General features: G+C 35.7%; 1 protein-coding gene across 1 annotated transcript in view; it reads left to right on the top strand.

Annotated features, from left to right (window-relative positions):
* LOC105461341 (zinc finger protein 1-like) overlaps positions 1-19907 on the top strand; it is a 26790-nt gene extending 6883 nt beyond the window's left edge. Inside the window, exons 3-10 of the mRNA XM_011707843.1 lie at positions 9566-9882; positions 11097-11237; positions 11534-11831; positions 12628-12986; positions 13768-14124; positions 14260-14583; positions 14659-14821; positions 15283-19907. Coding sequence (XP_011706145.1) covers positions 9566-9882; positions 11097-11237; positions 11534-11831; positions 12628-12986; positions 13768-14124; positions 14260-14583; positions 14659-14821; positions 15283-15476 — 2153 coding nt within the window. The 3' untranslated portion in view covers positions 15477-19907. The remainder of the gene's footprint in view (positions 1-9565; positions 9883-11096; positions 11238-11533; positions 11832-12627; positions 12987-13767; positions 14125-14259; positions 14584-14658; positions 14822-15282) is intronic.
* The last annotated feature ends 1031 nt before the right edge of the window (positions 19908-20938 follow it).

Genomic DNA, 20938 nt, shown 5'->3' with positions numbered 1-20938 from the left:
TTCCACTGAAATTTACTAGATTGAGAAGATCGTGTGAATAAAAATAATATAAATTATACGGCATAATGAGTTACTTCGTCCCGCTGAAAGAGTACTCGTTACTTTACCAAGGTTTTCGCTTTGAACATGGTGAAAGATATTTCCCGAGAGTAATGGCATGTGATTACTCCTTTTTGAAAACCTGTACTTCGTTTATTTCTCGAATCGCAATTACTACGATTGCTCTGATGCTTTTTACAAGCTGACCGATCGTAGATCGAAACATTCTACACGTTATAATCTCGCGCATATACTTTTGATATAAGACACAGGAGACTACGTCTTCTGATAATATTAATTGTGACATTTCTACCGTTCCTATATGGCTACATTATAGCTGTATATTCAATATCTTTATTAATATACAAATAATCCATTTTACATAATATAAAATATTCAAGAAATAGTAATTTTTAAAATAATATCTAGCATATATATATATATATATATATATATATATGCGAGATATAACGAGTAGAGTAAACCGTTTTATTAACTGTTTTTCGTAATACGCATCTTGTTTTCTAGCGACTTGTTATCATCGAGCATTACAAAACGTTACAAGGCGTTAATAGATCGTTAATATCAGAATACTAATAATTTCCGAACTATTAAACGAATGAAAAAGAAGACTCTATTTAAAAGAGAGCTTACAAAAAGACGAGACAATATAGAGATAACACAATTATATTTTTTATTTAATTTTGAATAGGCATTAGAAACGACGATGGAATTCTAAGCTTCCTTGTAATAATATCGTCTGATATCTTAATATGATATCTGGTATGTATCGTCGCAAGTTATGAAACGTTGCTTAAACGAAGTCTCAAGTCTCAAGTAAAAAAAGATAAATTCTGCGTCCGTCAATTAAAATTGAGGGCGCGAGTTGCGGCGTGCCCCGTGTATATACGCAATAATCTCTCCCGCAAAACACGCACGTGGCTTCTTCTCAACCCGCCATCTTGCCTTCTTCTCCTTCATTGATATTATGATACCGCCGGATCGTTCGTACATATATTTTATTTCCCTCGTGCCTCGCGAACACAGGACCAGCCTGTACGTCGGCGGTTGCTCAATAATTTTGATTGGTAGGACAGCGTGGATTACCGCGCCGCGCCGCGCCGCTCGTTTATGGGAGCGCGTCGAAGTGGTTTTAACGTTCTGGAAGATGGCGGCCGCCCGCGCCCTATCAAGCTCAATGACCTCTCCGAGAAATCGTTTACTTCGCACCGTGGCAGCGTCGGCAGCGACGCACACGCGACCCATGGACCTCGTTCGTCCGCCCGTCGCTCGGTATCTTCGGCGCCGTGCGAACGCGCCTTTACGGCTTAATCCACGTTGTCGGATGACGTAAGCGCGCGCGCCTATCCTCCCCGGCTCTTTAAGGCCCTGCCCACCGATCGTCTTTTTTATCGGCATTCCGTAGATATGGGCGGTCGTTGGAAAACCGGCTGCCATATTAGCCAGCTACATTATAATATTGTCTTATTTAATTATCTAAAAAAAGTATTATTAAATTATCATCACCACGTTATCATAAATTTATAGATTAATTATTTATTTCAAGCGTATACAAGTATATGTATATCTGTGTAAGATAAACAAATGAAGCAATATCTTTTCAAATGTTTATGTAGAGCGGTTAGCATATAATTCTAATGATGTCATACGCCACGTGTTGTGGAATGCGCATTTAAACGAGTAATTGGATCCGCGACGCTTTCGCGTAATCGATGGCATAGATGTATTAGCGTTAGAACAAAAAACAGCGGAAATTGCGGTTTTCCGTGACGGCACGAGACAAACCCGCAAGAAAATACCTCGATTCGCATACTGTGCGCACGAATAATGATAACGTGAACGACCGCACTATTCATGAGAATCGAGTGATTATTACGCTATAATACTCTACTTATTCCGCGATTACCGCTAGTACGTGGAATTATTGCTACTTTTAGCATTTTGTTCCAACGTACCTCTATCTCTTGTGAAACAATTATATTTTATGGTAGAATCTTTCAATTAGTATAATAAAAATTGATTAAAATATTGATAAAAATGAGAAGAGATGATAGTGGAGGATTTTAAGAAATAGATACGCGGAACTTTTCCTTATTTCTTCGCACAATCATAAAACAATTTCATCGTTTTCCTAATTCATTAACAATTTATATAACATTCGACAACGTCGGTAGTTACAAATTACAGCAATTTCTATAAAATATTACTACATCCGCTTTTTGATCTTATCATTACGTTTTCCTTGGTCATTTATGCGCGAAATTTCAGGGACTTCTGCAACAATCGCGTGTCGCGATACTACCCACTCTCGAGGAACAATTGATGCTGCCGTCTGCGGAGATAATCCCGGGAAATGTCGTCTTGCAAATTCGTCCACGAATAGAATGTGCGCGCGCGCGTGTCTTTTACAGAGACATTTGTGAAATTAGGTTACGCGTCACGCGCCTCAATAAAGAAAAAAAGGAACGTATGGTCAATCAGTATTATTGTGACGGTGGGTAAATATGACTCAGCAATACTTAACAGTAAACTATAACTGATAGGCGTCTTCAAGGTTTTAAGATATCTCTATGGCGCATCTCTCTTGTATTATAGGTATATACTATATAGAATACAAAAATGAATTTTTATTAAATAAATGTTGAATAAAAAGTAAATTTTTATTCATCAGTTTGAAAAACCCGATAATTGATCCATCCAATGCGTTCTTCTCCAATTGATTAAATAAATAGCTATTACTTTTTTTATTAACAATTTTATAGATTAATTTTGAAAGATATTACATTTGTTATATATCAATAAAGTATTGTTGAAGGACGTTATTCAATATATTATATTTTTTTTCGTCATTTATTTTATCGGATTAAAGCAGTGCAACTGTTCCAACAGAGAAAGGGGTAGAAAGATAACAAAACCTTTAAAACAATTTATTTTAGATCGAATTCCACAATTTGCGAAATTCTCTTACCTTTGTTTTATATCACATCCAGTTTTATGCCTAATTGTAATAGTAATGATGTGGATGTATAAATATGATTTAATATTAATCCATGCCACATATGTATTTTGGCATCGTTACGCAATGCGGCACTGCGACGCGAAGGACAAAAGGTGGCTGTATATTAATCTCGTCCTTTTTGCAGTCACGCGATTCAACAACGCACGCCCGGCATCGCGTCGCCACGAGTGCTCTCTCGAAGCATCCGAGATTGCACGGTATTGCTCGCAATTTGCTATACGCCGGTTTCTACATTCCGCTGACGTCATTTGTGGCGCGTCTCTTCCTCCCGAGGACAGTTCGCGGGAAGGCTTCGCCTTCGCGCTCACACTCGCGGCGAATCGTTCGCGTTAACGCTCGCGGCGAAGTTAACCCTTGCCCTATGCAGGGGAAGCGCGAAGATGGCGAAATTGCGTCGAATATTACGTCATGGCTCGCAAAAGTGTTTACCTTCCATAAAGTGCCTGCTTTATAAGGTATCGGCGACATATACTTCGCAATATCGTAGTGCACTTCCCTAAAGCATCATATGTCATGTTCGACGCGACGCTACGACTTCTTCAACTCACCATTAATTTTTATTTCTCAATTTTAAAATAATTTTTTACGATTACTCAATTTTCTTCGTGTGAGATTTACATATATTATTATAGTTTATTGTAACTCGCTAACACTCGACGGCTACTGTATTCGGAATATCACAAAAAGCTTGATCCATCTCCATAAAAAAGGGCAATTGTTGTCATTTTTGCGTAAGAAAAAGTAACACAGATGAATTGCGAAACGTCGTTTCGGAATGCTCGGTATCGCGTTTCGTTACGCTGGGCGCGCAATTAAAAGCATAAGCGACATAGCTCCACCGACGACGGCGAGCTTCATGGATCGCGTACATAGGAAGGCAAGAAAGGTCACGGCTCTGACCCGTTTCGACGTCTCTTATCGGCCTCACGGCGAGCAAAGTTCGTCTTCGTGGAAGCCGTGAGCGTGCGGACGCAATCCGGAGAGATACAGCCAACTTCCCGTTTGCCTCGTATATAGCTTGATTAACGCTTGAAAACGACCGCTGACATGTTTTTATACCGCTTGAAACGCGTCCTCGCGTAAATGAGGAGATTGTATCGTCGTATCATACTTATTTCCCGAATATCAATTTAGATTTCGGTCCACGAAGCTTTTGCAAGTAACAACGTACTTATAACTGCAATTTAAAATATACTAATGCAATTGAAAATTAATAATTTAAATAGGATGCGAGAGCATTTGTGTGTATGTATGCGTGCATATAATAGATATTTAGATATAAATTTATGTTAAAGTTTTTATACATTTTATGTATATATTATATTCATATACACACATAATATAAATATGTGATGGTCTTATGTTTTATACAAGTGCATCATTTAAGGTTTTTTGTATATATATATATATATATTATATGTATGAAAAACAATTTTTTATAACTACAAGAGATTAAATAAATTAAGTTACTCTATTTAAAAACTAAAAATAAATATATTGTTTAAATTACGAAGTTGAATGAATAGAAAATATTTAATAATACCATATTTAAAAAAATATATTTTATTATTTATAAAAGTATAATCGACAATTTTCGGGCAAAGCTTGAAATGGATGTAGATTCGCTAGCCGTTTAGTGGCAGAACCACTTATTACACAGATTGTCTAACTCTTAATTAAATGGTACGCTCAAGATAAGGAAGATTGTCTTGCGTCTGTATTTAGGAGCTCGCATAACGTTGCCGAGAGTCGTTTCCGATTTCGCGAAGTTGTACCGTGTAACAGCATATTAATTATGGTAGCGCGCAAACTTACGCGCATTGACTTACGACTAGCATTTTCGTAACAAATACCGTGTGTGTACGCGCGCGCGCGCGTGTACCTTATATCTACCTACGCGAGATTAATACACCATGCCTGGTGTGAGATTCGCACCGCGTACGATCGCGAGCATAGCTACGAGAAATTCTGCGCATTTCCAGACGTTTCTGTATAGCTTGCGCGTCCAACCGCTTCTCCGGCTTATCCGTCTGTCATATTCTCGGCGGTTATATTATATATTTTTATACTAAAATGTGTCTAAATCTAATGAAAGATAAATATACAGATGCAATATATTTCCACAAAAATGTATTTTAGCTTTTTTTGATAAATAAAAGTGATATAAACAAAAGACAATGAATAGGTCCATATTTAGCCATATTTACCTGAAATCGTCAGTTTCAAAAAGATATTGACTTTTGGATTAATTTTTCTTAATTTATATTTAAAAAAAAATGTTATTAAATTTAAAATTAAATTCCATGATTGAGATCAACTCTTTTTTAAAGCATATTTTTGATGCTTTTATATAAAGAATTAATTTTTTAATGTCAAAATTATAAAATTTTATTGCGTTATAAAAAATTAAGAATTTAATTTATAGAAATATGTATTTCAAAATAAACTTTTTTAATGAAGTTTAAAAGTATCCGATTTTCTCATTTGAATATACTATAATTGAGAATGTCGAATTAATATTTAAAAAGAAACTCTATATAAAAATTCTCTCTCTCTCTCTCTCTCTCTCTCTCTCTCAGTTTAATTGTTTGCTGTACGCGCACAGCGTGAAACGATTTTGATTCATAGTAATTAATTAAATATTAATTTGTTGCAAATTCAATAATTCACAGACATGACCGCCAAGTGGTTAAATGCGCCGCGATCAACCCGACATTGGCGTTGGCATCGGATTAGCGCGTGTGCGATTATCGGTGGGAAATTGTACGCCAGGGGGGGAATTTTAATCCGGTCTCACCGACAATAGGCGCACCCGGAAAGTTACCCAGATTTGAGCGGCATCGCCATGTGCCACTTTTTCTCGTGTTTCATGCACACCGCCCTATACGGGTCCACCCTGCTTCGTTTTTCTCTGCATTCGCTATACTCTATAACACACCTATACGAGAACAATACTGTCCGCCCGACACGCTTCGTCCCTTTCGTCGTGGCTTCTTTTTCTATCCCACGTGTATGACACGTGTGGCAAGACCGAAACCGATGCAAGCCAACGGCTACAAATAGCGAGAACATTCATTTTTGTCTGCGGTTATAAAAATTTAACTTTTCCTAGCTATCACTTCAATCAATTATATTCAATCGATGTATGTCTCACTGATCGGCTAATCACGGTTATTGAATTCGGAAATATCAAGAATTCCGGCTAATAAAATTTTAGAAACTGCAGATGTGGAAAATTTTTCGAAAATTTTAACTTTTTTGTCGCACAGGTATTAAAAACACACATGTGTTTTTCGTACCTAAACAATGTTGCACATGTGTGTTTCGTACCTGAGCCATGTTACACGTGTCTTTCGTGTCTAAGAGATACCTTCTTTGCTTTTCATGGATCTGCACGAGTCGCATGCGGCTGTGCGAGTATCTTTAGTAAAATCGAGCTATAGGAGTTTCAAGATAGAATCTTCATAGTTCATAAGCCTGTAATAGTATTCTGTACTCTTTCAATCGGTAATGTTATAATATTTAATTATTTACAAAATTTGCAATACGTTCTGCTAATTTTTATTTTTAGAAATTTCTATGAATCACAAATTATAAATAGATATACAGGGTGTCCCGAAATTTGCGAATTAAAATATCATAGCAAGAAAGTCTTCGAGAAATTAAGTAAAAAAGTTATTTGTAAATTTTTATTTTAAGCAAAGTTTTTGAGATTTAAGGGTTTAAATTTAGCCAATTATAGATTAGTACTCGCGCGAAGTTCGCTCACGGACATGTTTCCGTTTAATCGTAATCTATAATTGGCTAAATTTAAACTCTTATATCTCAAAAACTTTGTTTAAATTAAAAATTTACAAATAACTTTTTTACTTAATTTTTCAAAGACTTTATTGCTATGATATTTTGATACGCAAATTTCGGGACACCCTGTATATATATTCATATCTTTATTAAAATGTTTCTATAATATTTCTCGCTAAAAATTGCTCAGAATACCTATATATAGAACGCGGCTTTCAACGATATCGAAAATATCAGCAGCAATGGAATCGTTAAATCGTTCTTCGAATCGTTCTGGACCGACTGACCTATCTTCGATTCCGAGACATTCGTGTTTGCGTCGAAAAATTCCTTAATTTAACTGGCATTTTTTTCTTTTCTCTTTACCACCAGAAATCGACGCGTCATCAACATTCAATGCGTGGTTGGATAGTGAATACGTATATAGGGATGCATTTAGACGCACTTCTCGTATATGTATACCTAATAGCACGGCGCCGCGAAACATTTGGCAGCGCTCATCGCGTATTTCTTTCTCTTGCGTCCTGGCGTTACGCCCTATCTACGCGATTCGATTGTGTCTATCGCGCACGCGTCTCTTTTTCCAGCGGATATATACGCATTCCACACATGCGTGTGCAGAGCACACCGAAACATCAATGCACGTGCGTCACGCCGGAGATTATGCGACTGACGCGGTGACCCGGCCATTGCGTATTGGCAATTGGCGAAGGTAGTCACGATTAACTCCGCGTATCGCACGTGTAAACCGATACCCGCCGCCAGATACGCGTACCTGATTGATCGCCGCCAATCTTGCACGTGCGGTCCAACTCGGAATCCGGAATAGCCGGGCTTCGTTGTCTCGTCTCGAGCACGCGGCACGTCGTGGCTGGGGGCACTAATATCTCGATGACAAAGAAACACGCGAATCTGAATATGATGTGGAATTTTACGAACATCTGTAACTAATAAAATAATTAAATAACTAACTAATTAAATAATTAGCTATAATAATTGAGTTGATACATGTATAACATTTTTATATTAAATTATTAATAATTAATGTTTAATGAAGTCAGTTTTCGTTACAAAAAAACCAAATCTTTCAATGTTAAATATTTAGTTAGTAGTTACCATAAATATAAATTAATATTAGTTAAATAATTAAACTGCTACTATTTAATTTCTTAGTAGACATGTAATTGGCTATCAATATAAATTAACTTATGACTTAAAAACATATAAACTTATAATCGTAATATAATCTTTCCAATTTTTTCTTAGATATTTAATCATGTCATTAAACAATATACATATAATCATATTGTTAGATATATTAACTCGATATGAATATAACGTAAAATAGTGAGACATTTTAAGGACTGATTGCACTACAGCATAAATTGTCCACATATTGCAGAGTTGAATGGCAAAAAAATGTCTAATTCTATTCTACTATTCTTCTCTAACTCTCCATTGGTATTAGGTCATAATATATGCCGAATCTCTTATTCCTTTTCTACTTTACTTTATGTAAATCAGGCTTTAGATATATAACAGTATTGTATTATCAAAAGATATGTTTCAAACAACAGAGAAATAGAGATGAAAATATACATATATACATATAAAACGTTGAAAAAAGATTTTAAGTTTTGAGAACATATTTTTTACTATACTCTATTATGTTAGTTTACTGTACTTTTTTTTGCGAAATCTTGTATGGCCACTTTTTATCTATTCGAAACATGTTGACTTGATTTATCTGTACGTTATACTCCGAAAATGCTCGATAAATTGTCCAGGTATTTTATACAGAAGTGATTGGAGCCAAACGTCGTACAGCTAAGGATAATGCATAATTTTTATTGCGACAAAGATGTGAAACAGATCTTCGCATCGACTGGATTTCACTGTTACGAATAAACATAGAGATTATCTTTGTTTCTGTATGGCGTCAAAATCCGAACTCAGCGTAGTTATACGTTTAATCCTTGATTAAAGCTGAATGGAACGTGCCAGATTTCTATCTCGCAACATACCGTTTATTCGTGATGTCTGTATTGCGAAATGCAAATTGAATCAATCAAACTTTATCCACTAATTAAGACTGGTAAAATTCAAATAAGTCTAATTTATAACACACACACTGAAGATATGCAAAAATATGTCTTCTCCACTTTACATATACTATAACACAGCTTCTGTTGTTCGAGTAAACATAGAGATTATTTTATGTTTGTTCGTATACAATATTCTGGTGTTTATCAATCGATAACTGAATCCACCGAAACTATATACGTTTTTATCAGAATTGTTATTACAAAATTTGCGTTATCAAAACGCACTTCCTTTCGTACGCGTCAAAGCGATATCGACGATTGAAGATTCAGTACAACTTTCTTCAATGAAAAAGCATCAATCTAAATCTGAAAAAAAAAAGATCAAGTTAGGATTAATTTCATTGAATTCCGAATATGAAATTCTTCGAATCGCAGTAGGACGTGCGGGCAATTTCGAAAATGGAGAGATCGATTGTAGAGAATGATTATTTGGAAACAAGTTATATATGTATATCACACACGTGTATGTACACGGATAGTGTCGTCATTTGAATGCGTGGTTCGATCCCCGTGTGCTTCGTGCGATGGCGCGCTGCCGAGGTGAAATATAAAAACCGTGCCACGTGTGCGCGTGTTACAGGCTGTAGCGAGGACGACGCAGGTGTCGTGGATACGGAGGTGGGCGGAGGTTGCGCGGGTGGAGCGCCAACCGCAGGAGGTGGAAGTGTTGCCGGCGATGGAGGTGGTGGCGGCAGCGGCGGTACGTGCAGGGGGGTGGGTGGTGGCGGCGACAGCGAGGGCGGATCATCCGCGAAGCAGCAGCAGGGTGGCGAAAGGTGTCCTCAGTGCGGCATCCCCTGTCGGGACGTCCGTGTCCTGCAGCTTCATCTCGAGGACACGCACAAAACGTCCTGTACCATCGACAAGCACGATCTCAACGCCCAGTTCTCCCAAGTGGTGAGTGATCGCGATGACCCGTCAAGGACACACACTTCGCCGGGGGAAGGGCGCCTTGTTCCCGCGCGCGGACTTTATCGATTATATTCTCCCGCAAAAGCGGCAGTCAGCTTTCCGCTGAGAGGCGCCGTTTTCGTCCCTCTTCGCACGCGATTTTCGTGAAGGAAGGGGGACACGAATGTCGGTGTATATATATAGGTATAGAGTGGTGGTATAGGTTATCGTGTTTTTTCTAAATTTTTTTTTTTAACGGTGTGTTGGAATAAGCATATAAACGGGCAACACGCGTAAAATTATGAGTAACAATGTGAGGTGCAAAATTAATATTCAGCTTGCAATTTATAAAGTAAATAAGTAGGTAAATAAAAATATAGATACATTTCTATATAGATAAAATAACTTTATGCGACTTATTGCATAATTCAAGTGATATATGGTTCATTATAAATTTAATTTTACAATATTTTGTGGAGACCAGTTACAACACGTCTCTTACATTTTTTCTCTGTTTTATATTTCTGCCTCCTTTTTTGATTAATATTTAATATATATGATTTTGTATATGTGGTAACGCGAAATATTTCATATTTTTTACAGTTATGACAAATGTTATCTGGAATTGCCTAAATTATATAAATTGCGAACTTGGATGCGCTCTAGTCAACTCCTTTTATGGCGGTTTCCTAATTAAGTTTGAAATAATCGACAGATTGCAGCATACCTAAAACATATTACAAAAAATACTCAACTTACTAATTGGTGCAATTAAAATAAATATTCATTTCGACCTACATATTTCTCTTAGATTAGCTGAATTAAAAAGATAAAATAATTTCTCCTTTGAGGAAGAAAAAAGGTCGATTTTATTACTGGCAGTTCTCGAAGAAAAATTTGAGTATGAATAATATGCAGCGTGTGTCCATAATGTAATTATATTAAAACATTTGCTATTTGCGAGGTAATCATACATATACATAGAGATTCATGAAACTGATTATAAAAATTATCTACAATTAACTGAATCGAAGAAAGACAATCGATGAAAACGGCAACATAATATACAAAAAATAGATATTTATGATTTCTTACTATAGATATCTTTGTTCGAATTTTCGAACGAATTTTTAAAAGAAATTGATAACAGTTATACGATTTGATCAGTTTTGCGAGTCACTCTCTATCTTGTTTGACTAATCTTTTCAATAATTTGACAGTCCTGTAAGGTGTGTAGCAAGACCTTCGCCAACGTCTACCGACTGCAGAGGCACATGATTAGCCATGATGAAAGTGCTGTTTTACGAAAGTTTAAATGTCCTCATTGCGAGAAGGCCTTCAAGTTCAAGCATCACCTTAAGGTATTTTGTTATTATAAATAAGTTAATGATAAGCTATAACATGTAATATTATTTTATTATTTCCCGCTATATTTTGCTTCTTATATGTTTATACTTTTCGTAATTCCCTTATATCATGTTCCATTTATCTTTATCGGTGTATTAACGGTGATTTAATTATAAATTTAGTATCTATTTCTACGCTACTTCGAGTTTATCTCTTTTTCTTTGCGTATTACATGAATTATGAGAGAGATAAGAAAAGTAGAAAAAAAAGAATATTTTAATTTAAACGCGATCTCCCGTATTTCTCGCAGGAACACCTGCGCATTCACAGCGGTGAGAAGCCATTCCAATGCAACAATTGCGGCAAGCGTTTCTCTCATTCTGGATCGTATTCGAGCCACATGACAGCGAAGAAGTGCTTGATAATAAATCTGAAAAAATCGAGACAGAACACCATAAGCAACGTCGATCGGGGACAGAAAAAGACGCATCAGGCATTATCGGGACGACGTGACGTCGATCTGCTGACAGCTAACAATAATACGTTTCTGCCGATTCTGCCGAAGTTATCGCCTTCGGAGTATCAGGAGATACAAAGAGAGGGAACAGGTAATTTGATCATTAGTGGTCAATATTTTTTCTGAAAATATACATAGTACTATATCTGTGTATGTGATACACCTACTCTCTCTTCATCTATTTGATTTCTGACAGGTTTTCTATAATAAAAGTATCGAGATAGTGATAAAATTTTATATAGAGTGTCTCAAATCTTCTGTAGTAAAACAGATTCTTGAAATCATGTTGAAGTAAAAATCTTAAAATAAATGCCGGCTAAAAGACTATAATAATTTTTAAATAAAAAGTGTTTAAGATTGACTGATTAAATTATCTGAAATTCGCGCGTTCAGGCGTGGCACATATACGTACATACAATTGTATCAATTTCAAGAATATAGGAATACATAAAAACGTCTTTCATTACTATACGATATGCTAGTCCATCCCTAGTAAAAAATAACTACTAGTACAGTAAAAACACTACTGAAATGTAGTAGTGTCACTGCTATACCAGCAGTGCCACTACTACATTTTAGTAGTGTTATCACTGCACTAGTAGTTCTTTTTTACGAGGAATATTAAGAACTTTTATCAATAACAGCGCTTAAAAGCTAACATAAACTATATATTTAAAAGCTCTTTTATCGATAAAAATGCGTTCTGAATATGGACCGCTATGTCTGAGCACAGGAATTTCGGACAGTTTTAATTGATCAATGTAAAAAATACTTTTCATTTAAAAACTATTATTGTTTCAATATTTTGATATTAGGATTTTTAATTCAAAATGATCTGCCATTAATGATTGTCACAATTTTCCACAATTTAAATATTTAATATTCAGGTGTTTATGACGTGCCAACTCTGTTGCCTCATGTGATGGGATTCGGAAATTACTTCCTGCAGTCTTCGATAGGCAAGCTACTGAATCAATTGCACGCTAAGCGATACGATCATATTAACGAGCAATTTGAGACGCATCGGGAAGTGATGAGTCCATCGACAGCAGACTCTGAGGGAACGGAGGGCACTGAGGGCAAGGAGTCTCCCGCGCCGGTAGACCCGTTGCAGGGCCTTGATGCGGTCAGACGAATATTAGAAACTGTAAACACCTCTGTGACGAAGCAGTTGCTTGAAGCAAACATGCGAAAGCTATCCTCGTCTCCGGCCACGATGAAACGGGAGTTCGAAGAGGATTACCAGGTATGTAACGAGCTATTTAACAAGAATCTTTTTTATTTATAATTTAATTTGTAGAGAAAGCAAAGTTTGCGATTAACTAATTCGTTGTTACTGAAACAACAAACGGCGTTTCAAAATTCTATAAGTAAAAATAAAATATAACGTACATCTGGAAAATAAATATAATATACATATAACATACAATAAATATAAATTAGTAACTTAAAAATTGTAAATTCTCTTAAATTAAAGTTCGAATTATAACATGTTCATAAGAAATTTTAATGATCCCTATAAATAAAATAATAAATAAAAATACATCAAAGAACAGAAAAGAACTAAATTTTGTTACGCGTTCCGAAATATATGTACTGTCTTGAAAATCTCTAATTCATGTCATATATACTACAGATTTTCAGTACTATCAGCACATAGAATTTGCCGAGTGCGAACGTAAAAATTGTTGAAAATTTCTAACGAAACTAACTATCGAGACCTAAAAAAAAAGAAGATCGTGTTCCGATATACTGCACACTGCTGGTAGTGAAAATCTATATGTATAATATACGTTAAGGCCCGTACTTTACGCATTAGAAAGAGATTGAGGATTGCAAATTGAATAATTGAATCAGTCAGATAATTTTAATTTTAATTCGTTTTGTTTTAATTGATTGAATTCGAGCTTTACGTAAACCATAGATTTTTAGTACTAGCAATATATAGACTGCCAGCTGATATCGAAATGCGCCCTATATCGCGTGGGATATCCGTTCCTGTTTGTGAAGTGAACTCCTGTTTATAGGATCAAGATAGCGAAATGTCTAGCGAAATGACACATTGTCCGGATTGGGGCGTAATGGACCAATACGACTCACAAAGTGAAGGTTTAGCTGCGAAGCTTGAAAACGTCAATCAACCGACATCGAGATCAGCCAAGAGAAAAAAAACGGACGATAGTTCTGAAGTAGATTCGGAAGATGAAGAAGAGAGCAACCAGACTCAGAACGATCAGAACGGTAGAAGAGTTAGAGCTAGGTCGCTCATAGACGATGAACAGCTTGCTGTTCTAAAAGGTTATTATGCCATCAATCCGCGACCTAAAAAGGAGGAGATAATCATGATCGCCAATTATATCAACTTTCCTACACGTGTTGTACAGGTACGCAAAATAAAGACAAATTGTCAGTCTAAATTGAAAGAATTGCAGATTATTTTAATACCCATTAAAACAACTAATATTTAATAGACTTATGATGGTTAATTATTAATTACATATTATACGATTATTTTATAGGTTTGGTTTCAAAATTCTCGTGCCAGGGATCGAAGAGAATCGAAAATGCCACCAGCCTTGGTACCTTTAGCACTCTCAGAGAATCCGACTATTATCGAACAGCCCTTGGATCTGTCGAAGAAAGAAGCGCTTGTTTCAGCGACCAAAGAAAATGATACATCGAGCAGAAATATCTCGCCTCCGTGTGAACAGAAGAACGACACTGCAGCCCCAACTGTCGACAACGATGACCTCGAGGATTCGCCTTTGGTCATAGACGAAGAGACCGCTATTGATCTCATTGAAACGAAGCGTGCACCTCCTAGTAGAGAGATAATCACAAAGGTAATAATGGAAAGTAAGATTAATTGGTTTGAAATTTTATAAAAACAAATGCATAATTCACGTATTATCTTTTAGAATCAAAATCAAGCGAACGCGAAGGGCGAGAGCGAAGCTGCACCACAATCGGAAATAACCCCCACAGCAACAGAAAACGAGCAGGGTCTTTATTTCTGTGATCGGTGTGAGAAAACATTTTCCAAACATAGTTCCCTCACGAGACACAAGTATGAACATTCCGGTAAGTATCTGCAGTTACCGTAATGTTATTGCGCAAATTTTCGTAATTCATGCAACGAGATCGAGCCATTATTGAAATCAGAAATCTAAGATAAAACACTTTATTATTAAAATGAATGATTCCTTTTTTTCAAAAACAATTCTTCCTTTACAAGCTTTTTTACATTTAATTCAAAATGTAACAAGATACAGTTGTACCTTGATCAAGAAAAACTTTATATATATTATATCTAAAACTGATTTTTTTTTAATTAAGCTTTTTTGTATTATTGAATACGATTTTATTAGCAACTATTTTTATGGAAAGTAATTTATAAACTAGAATTATCAATATTTTCACATTTTTTTTGTTTAAGCTAATCAAGAAATGTGGAATCTTTTGCCTCGGACTATCGTATTTCCTTAAAAAAAAAATTTATTATAAGCAAACGCAAATAAAACGGAGATTGGTAAATGTTTCAGGGCAAAGGCCCTACAAATGTGTGGAGTGTCCAAGAGCGTTCAAGCACAAGCATCATCTGACTGAACACAAGCGGCTGCACAGCGGCGAAAAGCCCTTCCAGTGCTCCAAGTGCCTCAAGCGCTTCTCTCACTCCGGCTCCTATAGCCAACACATGAATCATCGTTATTCTTACTGCAAGCCCTACAGAGAATAGGAGTATTCAGTCTTCTCATCCGAGGCTCGTTCGCTTACCTAGATTAAACTTTTCTCCCATAGACTTATATAGATAGACTGTGCGCTCCCGTTGGAGGCAAGAAGGCAGGATTAGTAAAAGAGGACAATAGAAAGTCAGACGCTTTCCTTGTCCAATTGGTGCAGTTGGTGGAGAGAAGGAAAGATGAGACGCGATCATTTTCCTTGCTCTTAGAAAGAGAGATGCGCACTATCTTCTCTCTCTCTCTCTCCAACTTTCATTCTTATGGATTACCATTTACCTCATATTCCTTCACTCATTTTTAATTTTCCAATTAATCTCTTAAAAAAAAACTGACATCTACGAAAAGGATCGAAGATCAGGATTGACGTGAAATTCGTCGACGAATTGTTCTCACATGGAACCACGCGTTATCTCACTCTTATTTTTAAGTTTTCTTATTTTATCTCTTCTCAAAACATTGTGTGATAGAGAGCATGTTGCTGTGGCTGCGTTCGATTTCAACGTTTACACGCTTTAAGCGCTATTATAAGCATTACGTCGTTCGCTTTGGTAAAGTCACCGCTCACAGTCGCGTATTAATGTCATCGTAACGTTATATTTTCAATGTGAGCGCTCACAAATCAAACGACTGAAAACGGAATTTACAAACGCATATAAGCGTGAGAGTTTAAAGCGCCAAACTGAACGCAGCATATGCATATCTCTGTCCTTCAATGTAGTCGTTAGCTATTGTATAAGAATGCACAATCTTCCGGATAACTAAATTTATCAAAAATAGATTTTACAAAATGTTACAAATTTTCAACATAATGCTAGCAGTAACCGGGCAAAATCTTTAAAAAATGTATGCATGAGATACATTTTTCAAGTTAAATAAGAAAAGCATGTCACAATATACATTTTCAGTAAGCTTTGCTCATGATAAAGCTAAATGAACGTATTTTGTGAGTTGCTTTGATTTATATCTTATTTTACAATCTAAAAGACCCGAAATTTTCTATCAAGAATTTGAATTCGAACGTAATAAATATCGTGTTTTACTGCAAGAACTCTTAGTAATGCACTATTTTTTTGTATGCCACTGAATGTTTTACTTGAGTGTTCAGATGTTATGTGGAATTCTGGACAGCTTTCTATCTGGCATTCATAATATTACTTCTGTAATTTACATTTACAGTTACTTTTAAAAACTGTAAATGTAAATTATTAGATACGTATGTGTGAACTCTCTGTACACACACATCCCTGCTAGCATATATACTACTTGGCTTATTGGAATATGTTCTATTTAAATGGAATATATGAAATTATGAAATGACAGATTTTGCTCGGTATCTAATATTTCGTTATTGTAAGATTATGTCAGCAGGCTTTGTTGGCAGAATATAAGCTTAATGCATATGCAGTTGATGCCAGTATGTCGCAGAATTCTGTTTGAATTTATTGACAAACTGCTAGCATATTATTGACAGTTTACTTACTGGGTAAATCTGTGTAAAATTATGCTTTCTTCTTATTTATGTTTAGGAGTTTTTCTCTTTTATGTGAATTTGTTCGAAGATTTTATTTCGTGAGAAAAACGCTAGAACGCCTTTATACCCTTCTCTCGCGGTATCACGCCGCGTCGTTTCGTGAAGCTATAAGTATAATATATACCTAAGATGCTGCGCGACATCACATTATAAAGCCATGGCGTTTTTGCTCGTCGGTTCGTACTTCAAACAAAAAAAAAAAGAAAAATATAAAGAACGGTTTAGACGATGCAATTCGGGAAAGTGTCAAAATGTATGTTCTCGTAACTGAGATGAGAAACGTATTGTTTTATCTTGAATCGTCTGAACTGACTTTAGAGATTTTACTAATTTTATTTTAGAAAAAACTCGGAAAAAAATTGAAAACCGGTGAATACAAACGAAAATGAAAACTACTCGCGGCAAGCGCGTCGACAAATAAGCCAAACGTATGTAACGGTACCAAAAAGCATAATGCAATAATCTATTATATATATAATATAATATACATAATATTTTAGTATTTTTATTAACAAAATATTATATATACCATGACAATAATAAGGAAACTAATTAATGTACAAATTTGTTAGCTACGTCCGCATGAGGAGCGCGATGTCCATTCGCAAAAAAAAATATACGGGCTATAGATTCGATCGAAATGAATAGAAAGGAATGTTTCCGAATGATTAATCTCCGCGAAGCGATGTTCCATGTATCTCGACAAATAATATAATAATTTCCAAAACTCAGGTTCCAATGATAATTTGATAACATGAGAATGGAGATCGCGCATAGTATATATAACGAGTACTCGTTCTACGCGGGTAAAGATGGATATATTGAGTTTACCAAATTAAATATGTCTGGGGTACAGCTGTTAATTGAGCTTAACATTAAGGAATTTTGTCGATTGTAAAGACGGAGATTAGAATCTCATGTTCCACTTCCTTACAATGAATAACTTTACTCGAAGAAAAAACAGGCTATATTATTATTATATTATTATTCTACATTATTATATGTATAGAACGAAGGAAAAAGAAAGAGAAAGAGCGAAATGGGCGAGTTTGGATTTAAGGGCCATGCGGGTCGGTGATCGATGTCATGCGAGATCTTTTCTTTTTTTTTTTTAATACTATTGTACTTACAAGGTGGCAAGTTGATGACGCGTTATTCCTTTAATGCATAACGTAATTATTGTTCGAGACGATGAGAAATACATAGTACGTCGTGAAATGCGCTACACATTCCGCCGAGGATCCGTTTCTCAGGGCCTCCTCTCATTTTATTTATCACTTCTTTCCTCTTGCAACGAATAAGCACTGCGTGGCACCTTTCATCAGAAACCTGACCTCGCTCTTGCCAGACAGCAGATAGCAGAAGCAGTCTCTCGAAACGCGCGACACGTGGCGTTTCGCGTGTGGCAAAGATTAGTACAGTTTGGAAATTCGATGTGACACGAATAACAGAAAAATCCGAAAGAATGTACTCAAAAGACGTCGAAGAGATGCCCGAAATCAAAATGTTCGGGCTGTCCTTGCACCTTTTGTACGTTTACGTTGTTAACGTTGTATGGAAAGGTGCGGCGCGAAGAAACACGAAACGTGCATCGAAACCTCGCAATAATCTCTTCACCGAAATCCGAGGCCCGAAAATAATCGTAACACCTAAGTATGATATTAAATGCTTCCAATATTGTACTATTAAAATTATTATATTACGACGTTTATATGATTTTATTCGTTCGAACGCGTAGAGAGATAAGGACGTATATTATATATATATATATATATACTCTACAGATTGATAATACTCGAGAATGTATTTTATAACAGTTTATGCGTCTTTTTATTTACACGAGTACTACAAGTGATAAGTGATATTGTTATTGATAAAAAAAAAAGAAAATAACGAGAAGAAAGATGAGATACAGATATTACCGTATTATTGAAATTTTGTGCCAGTGTGTGTGTGTGTGCGGCATACGGCAAACCGGTACGTCACGGTTGTACTTCCTCGACGTTTCGTGCGTGTAGAAGCTTCGGTTATCCGCGACAGGCATCGTGTTTACCACTACCACTGCGAAAAAAAAAAAAGAAAAGGAAAGATAAAAAAATGTGCAGATATAATGCTTATAATACTCATTTATTATAGTGTTAACGATTAAGAAATATATTTTTATATAATTATAATGTAATATTATATACGCGGACATACGCGTGACATATAGTACACTAATCGATCGAGCAGCAGATGATTTCAGCTGCAACGGATCTCTTCCTTACATCCAACACAGGCGCGTAGAATTTCGTCGTAATTTCTCTTTTATGCGGATCGTTCTCGCTCGTTCCGAATTCGTTTTTACAATTCATGATAAGTGATTTTTAATCATTTCATTTAGTTACAAGAGCGACAAATCGTTCCTAATTGTATCCACTTGTTAGTAACTCAGTGCGCATTTTTTTTTCTGTTTCTCAACGTTTTCTTATCTTTCTTTTTTTTTAATTTTTTAAATGTAAATTTTATTTTTTTTCTTCAGAAAAAACGAGTCCCTTGTTTGTAATTTCTACATCTCGCTTATCTTTTAGATTAAGCATTCAATGAATGTTCGAATCATTCTACTTTGTATTTACACAAGAATTGAAGATGATATAATTTCGATAAATTTACCACAAAAAAATTCTTAGCTCAACGAAACTGCGTCGTTTTCCTAATTCGTGTCTTGATTTTTCAAATGACTTTTCACGACCAACAACGGGTTAGGCCATCAGGATGAAAAGGCAGAAAACTTACGAAGACAATATTATATACGTATAGATAATATATATTATATATATAAAGTATATATTATATATTTCCTCTGATTCGGGAGCTTTTGCGACCCGCTTGCCTCAATATATGTACGTACTACTAACGAAAAGAAAAAAAAAAGTTAAATATAAATCGCGCCAGCTTTTATGCATCGACATTATCTCCCGATAACGAACAATAACGAGATAAAAAAAAAGAAAAAAGACAACAGCGAAGATAATAACTATAATCGAAAATAAAATAAACGGGGAAAGGAAAAAATAAGAGCGAGGAAAATTGTTATAATTGTTGAAGCAACGATTTAATAAGCGCCATACGATGCCTTCCGTGAACGACCGAGCTTGCCTAGTTGCCAAGATAAACGAAAAATTACATAAATGTTAGCGCGACATTGTCGTCGAGAGCCGAGTCACCTTCACGATCCTCCTTGATTGAATTACACGTGCCATCTTTGGTTATTTTCGTTCTTCAAATCGGCAATCGCAACGAATAAAATTCGTGACAAGTCTAATAAAAGACAGAGCGAAAAATGCCCGCTCTCCTGCCTCCCCCTTCCTCTGCGAAGCAATTCGTTGAATCGATTATGCAAGGAGTATCGCGAAGCACACGGATTTTCAGACTTATTGTACTCAATGAATACTACGTGGTCATGCCATTGAGCTTTTCATTGACTTATTATATTATATAAATACCAAAAATGTGAATTGTATATATACTATATATATATTATATGAATACTCGAAAACAAAAATACCGCAGACAATAATGTACTGTTTCTTTTTAGAGATTAGACGGCGTAAACGCATACTCTATACACCATAGTATATATATATAAATATATTATATAAATATTGTAGATGTAAAAGATAAATTTACGATATATAAATTGGCGTATATATATTATATACACAATTGTGTATATATTATATATTATATATATACATAAAATTACATTTAATTGACAGGAATAGCGATGTGGATATTATTGTAATAAGACGAAGTGTGAACGTATTCGTACGAGAGAAAGAGGAGAGAAAGGGACAACCTGAAGGCTTCTTTTTGATGATGTAGTGCCCGTTGCGCAAGCTCCGAGCGATGTAATTTTATAATTAATTCATAATGTAAAGACCCGCC

This window comes from Wasmannia auropunctata, unplaced genomic scaffold (assembly GCF_000956235.1).
Source record: "Wasmannia auropunctata unplaced genomic scaffold, wasmannia.A_1.0 LD336101.1, whole genome shotgun sequence".
Taxonomy (NCBI): domain Eukaryota; kingdom Metazoa; phylum Arthropoda; class Insecta; order Hymenoptera; family Formicidae; genus Wasmannia; species Wasmannia auropunctata.
Note: the sequence above shows the minus strand (reverse complement) of the source record. Positions and strands in the feature narration are given on the sequence as shown.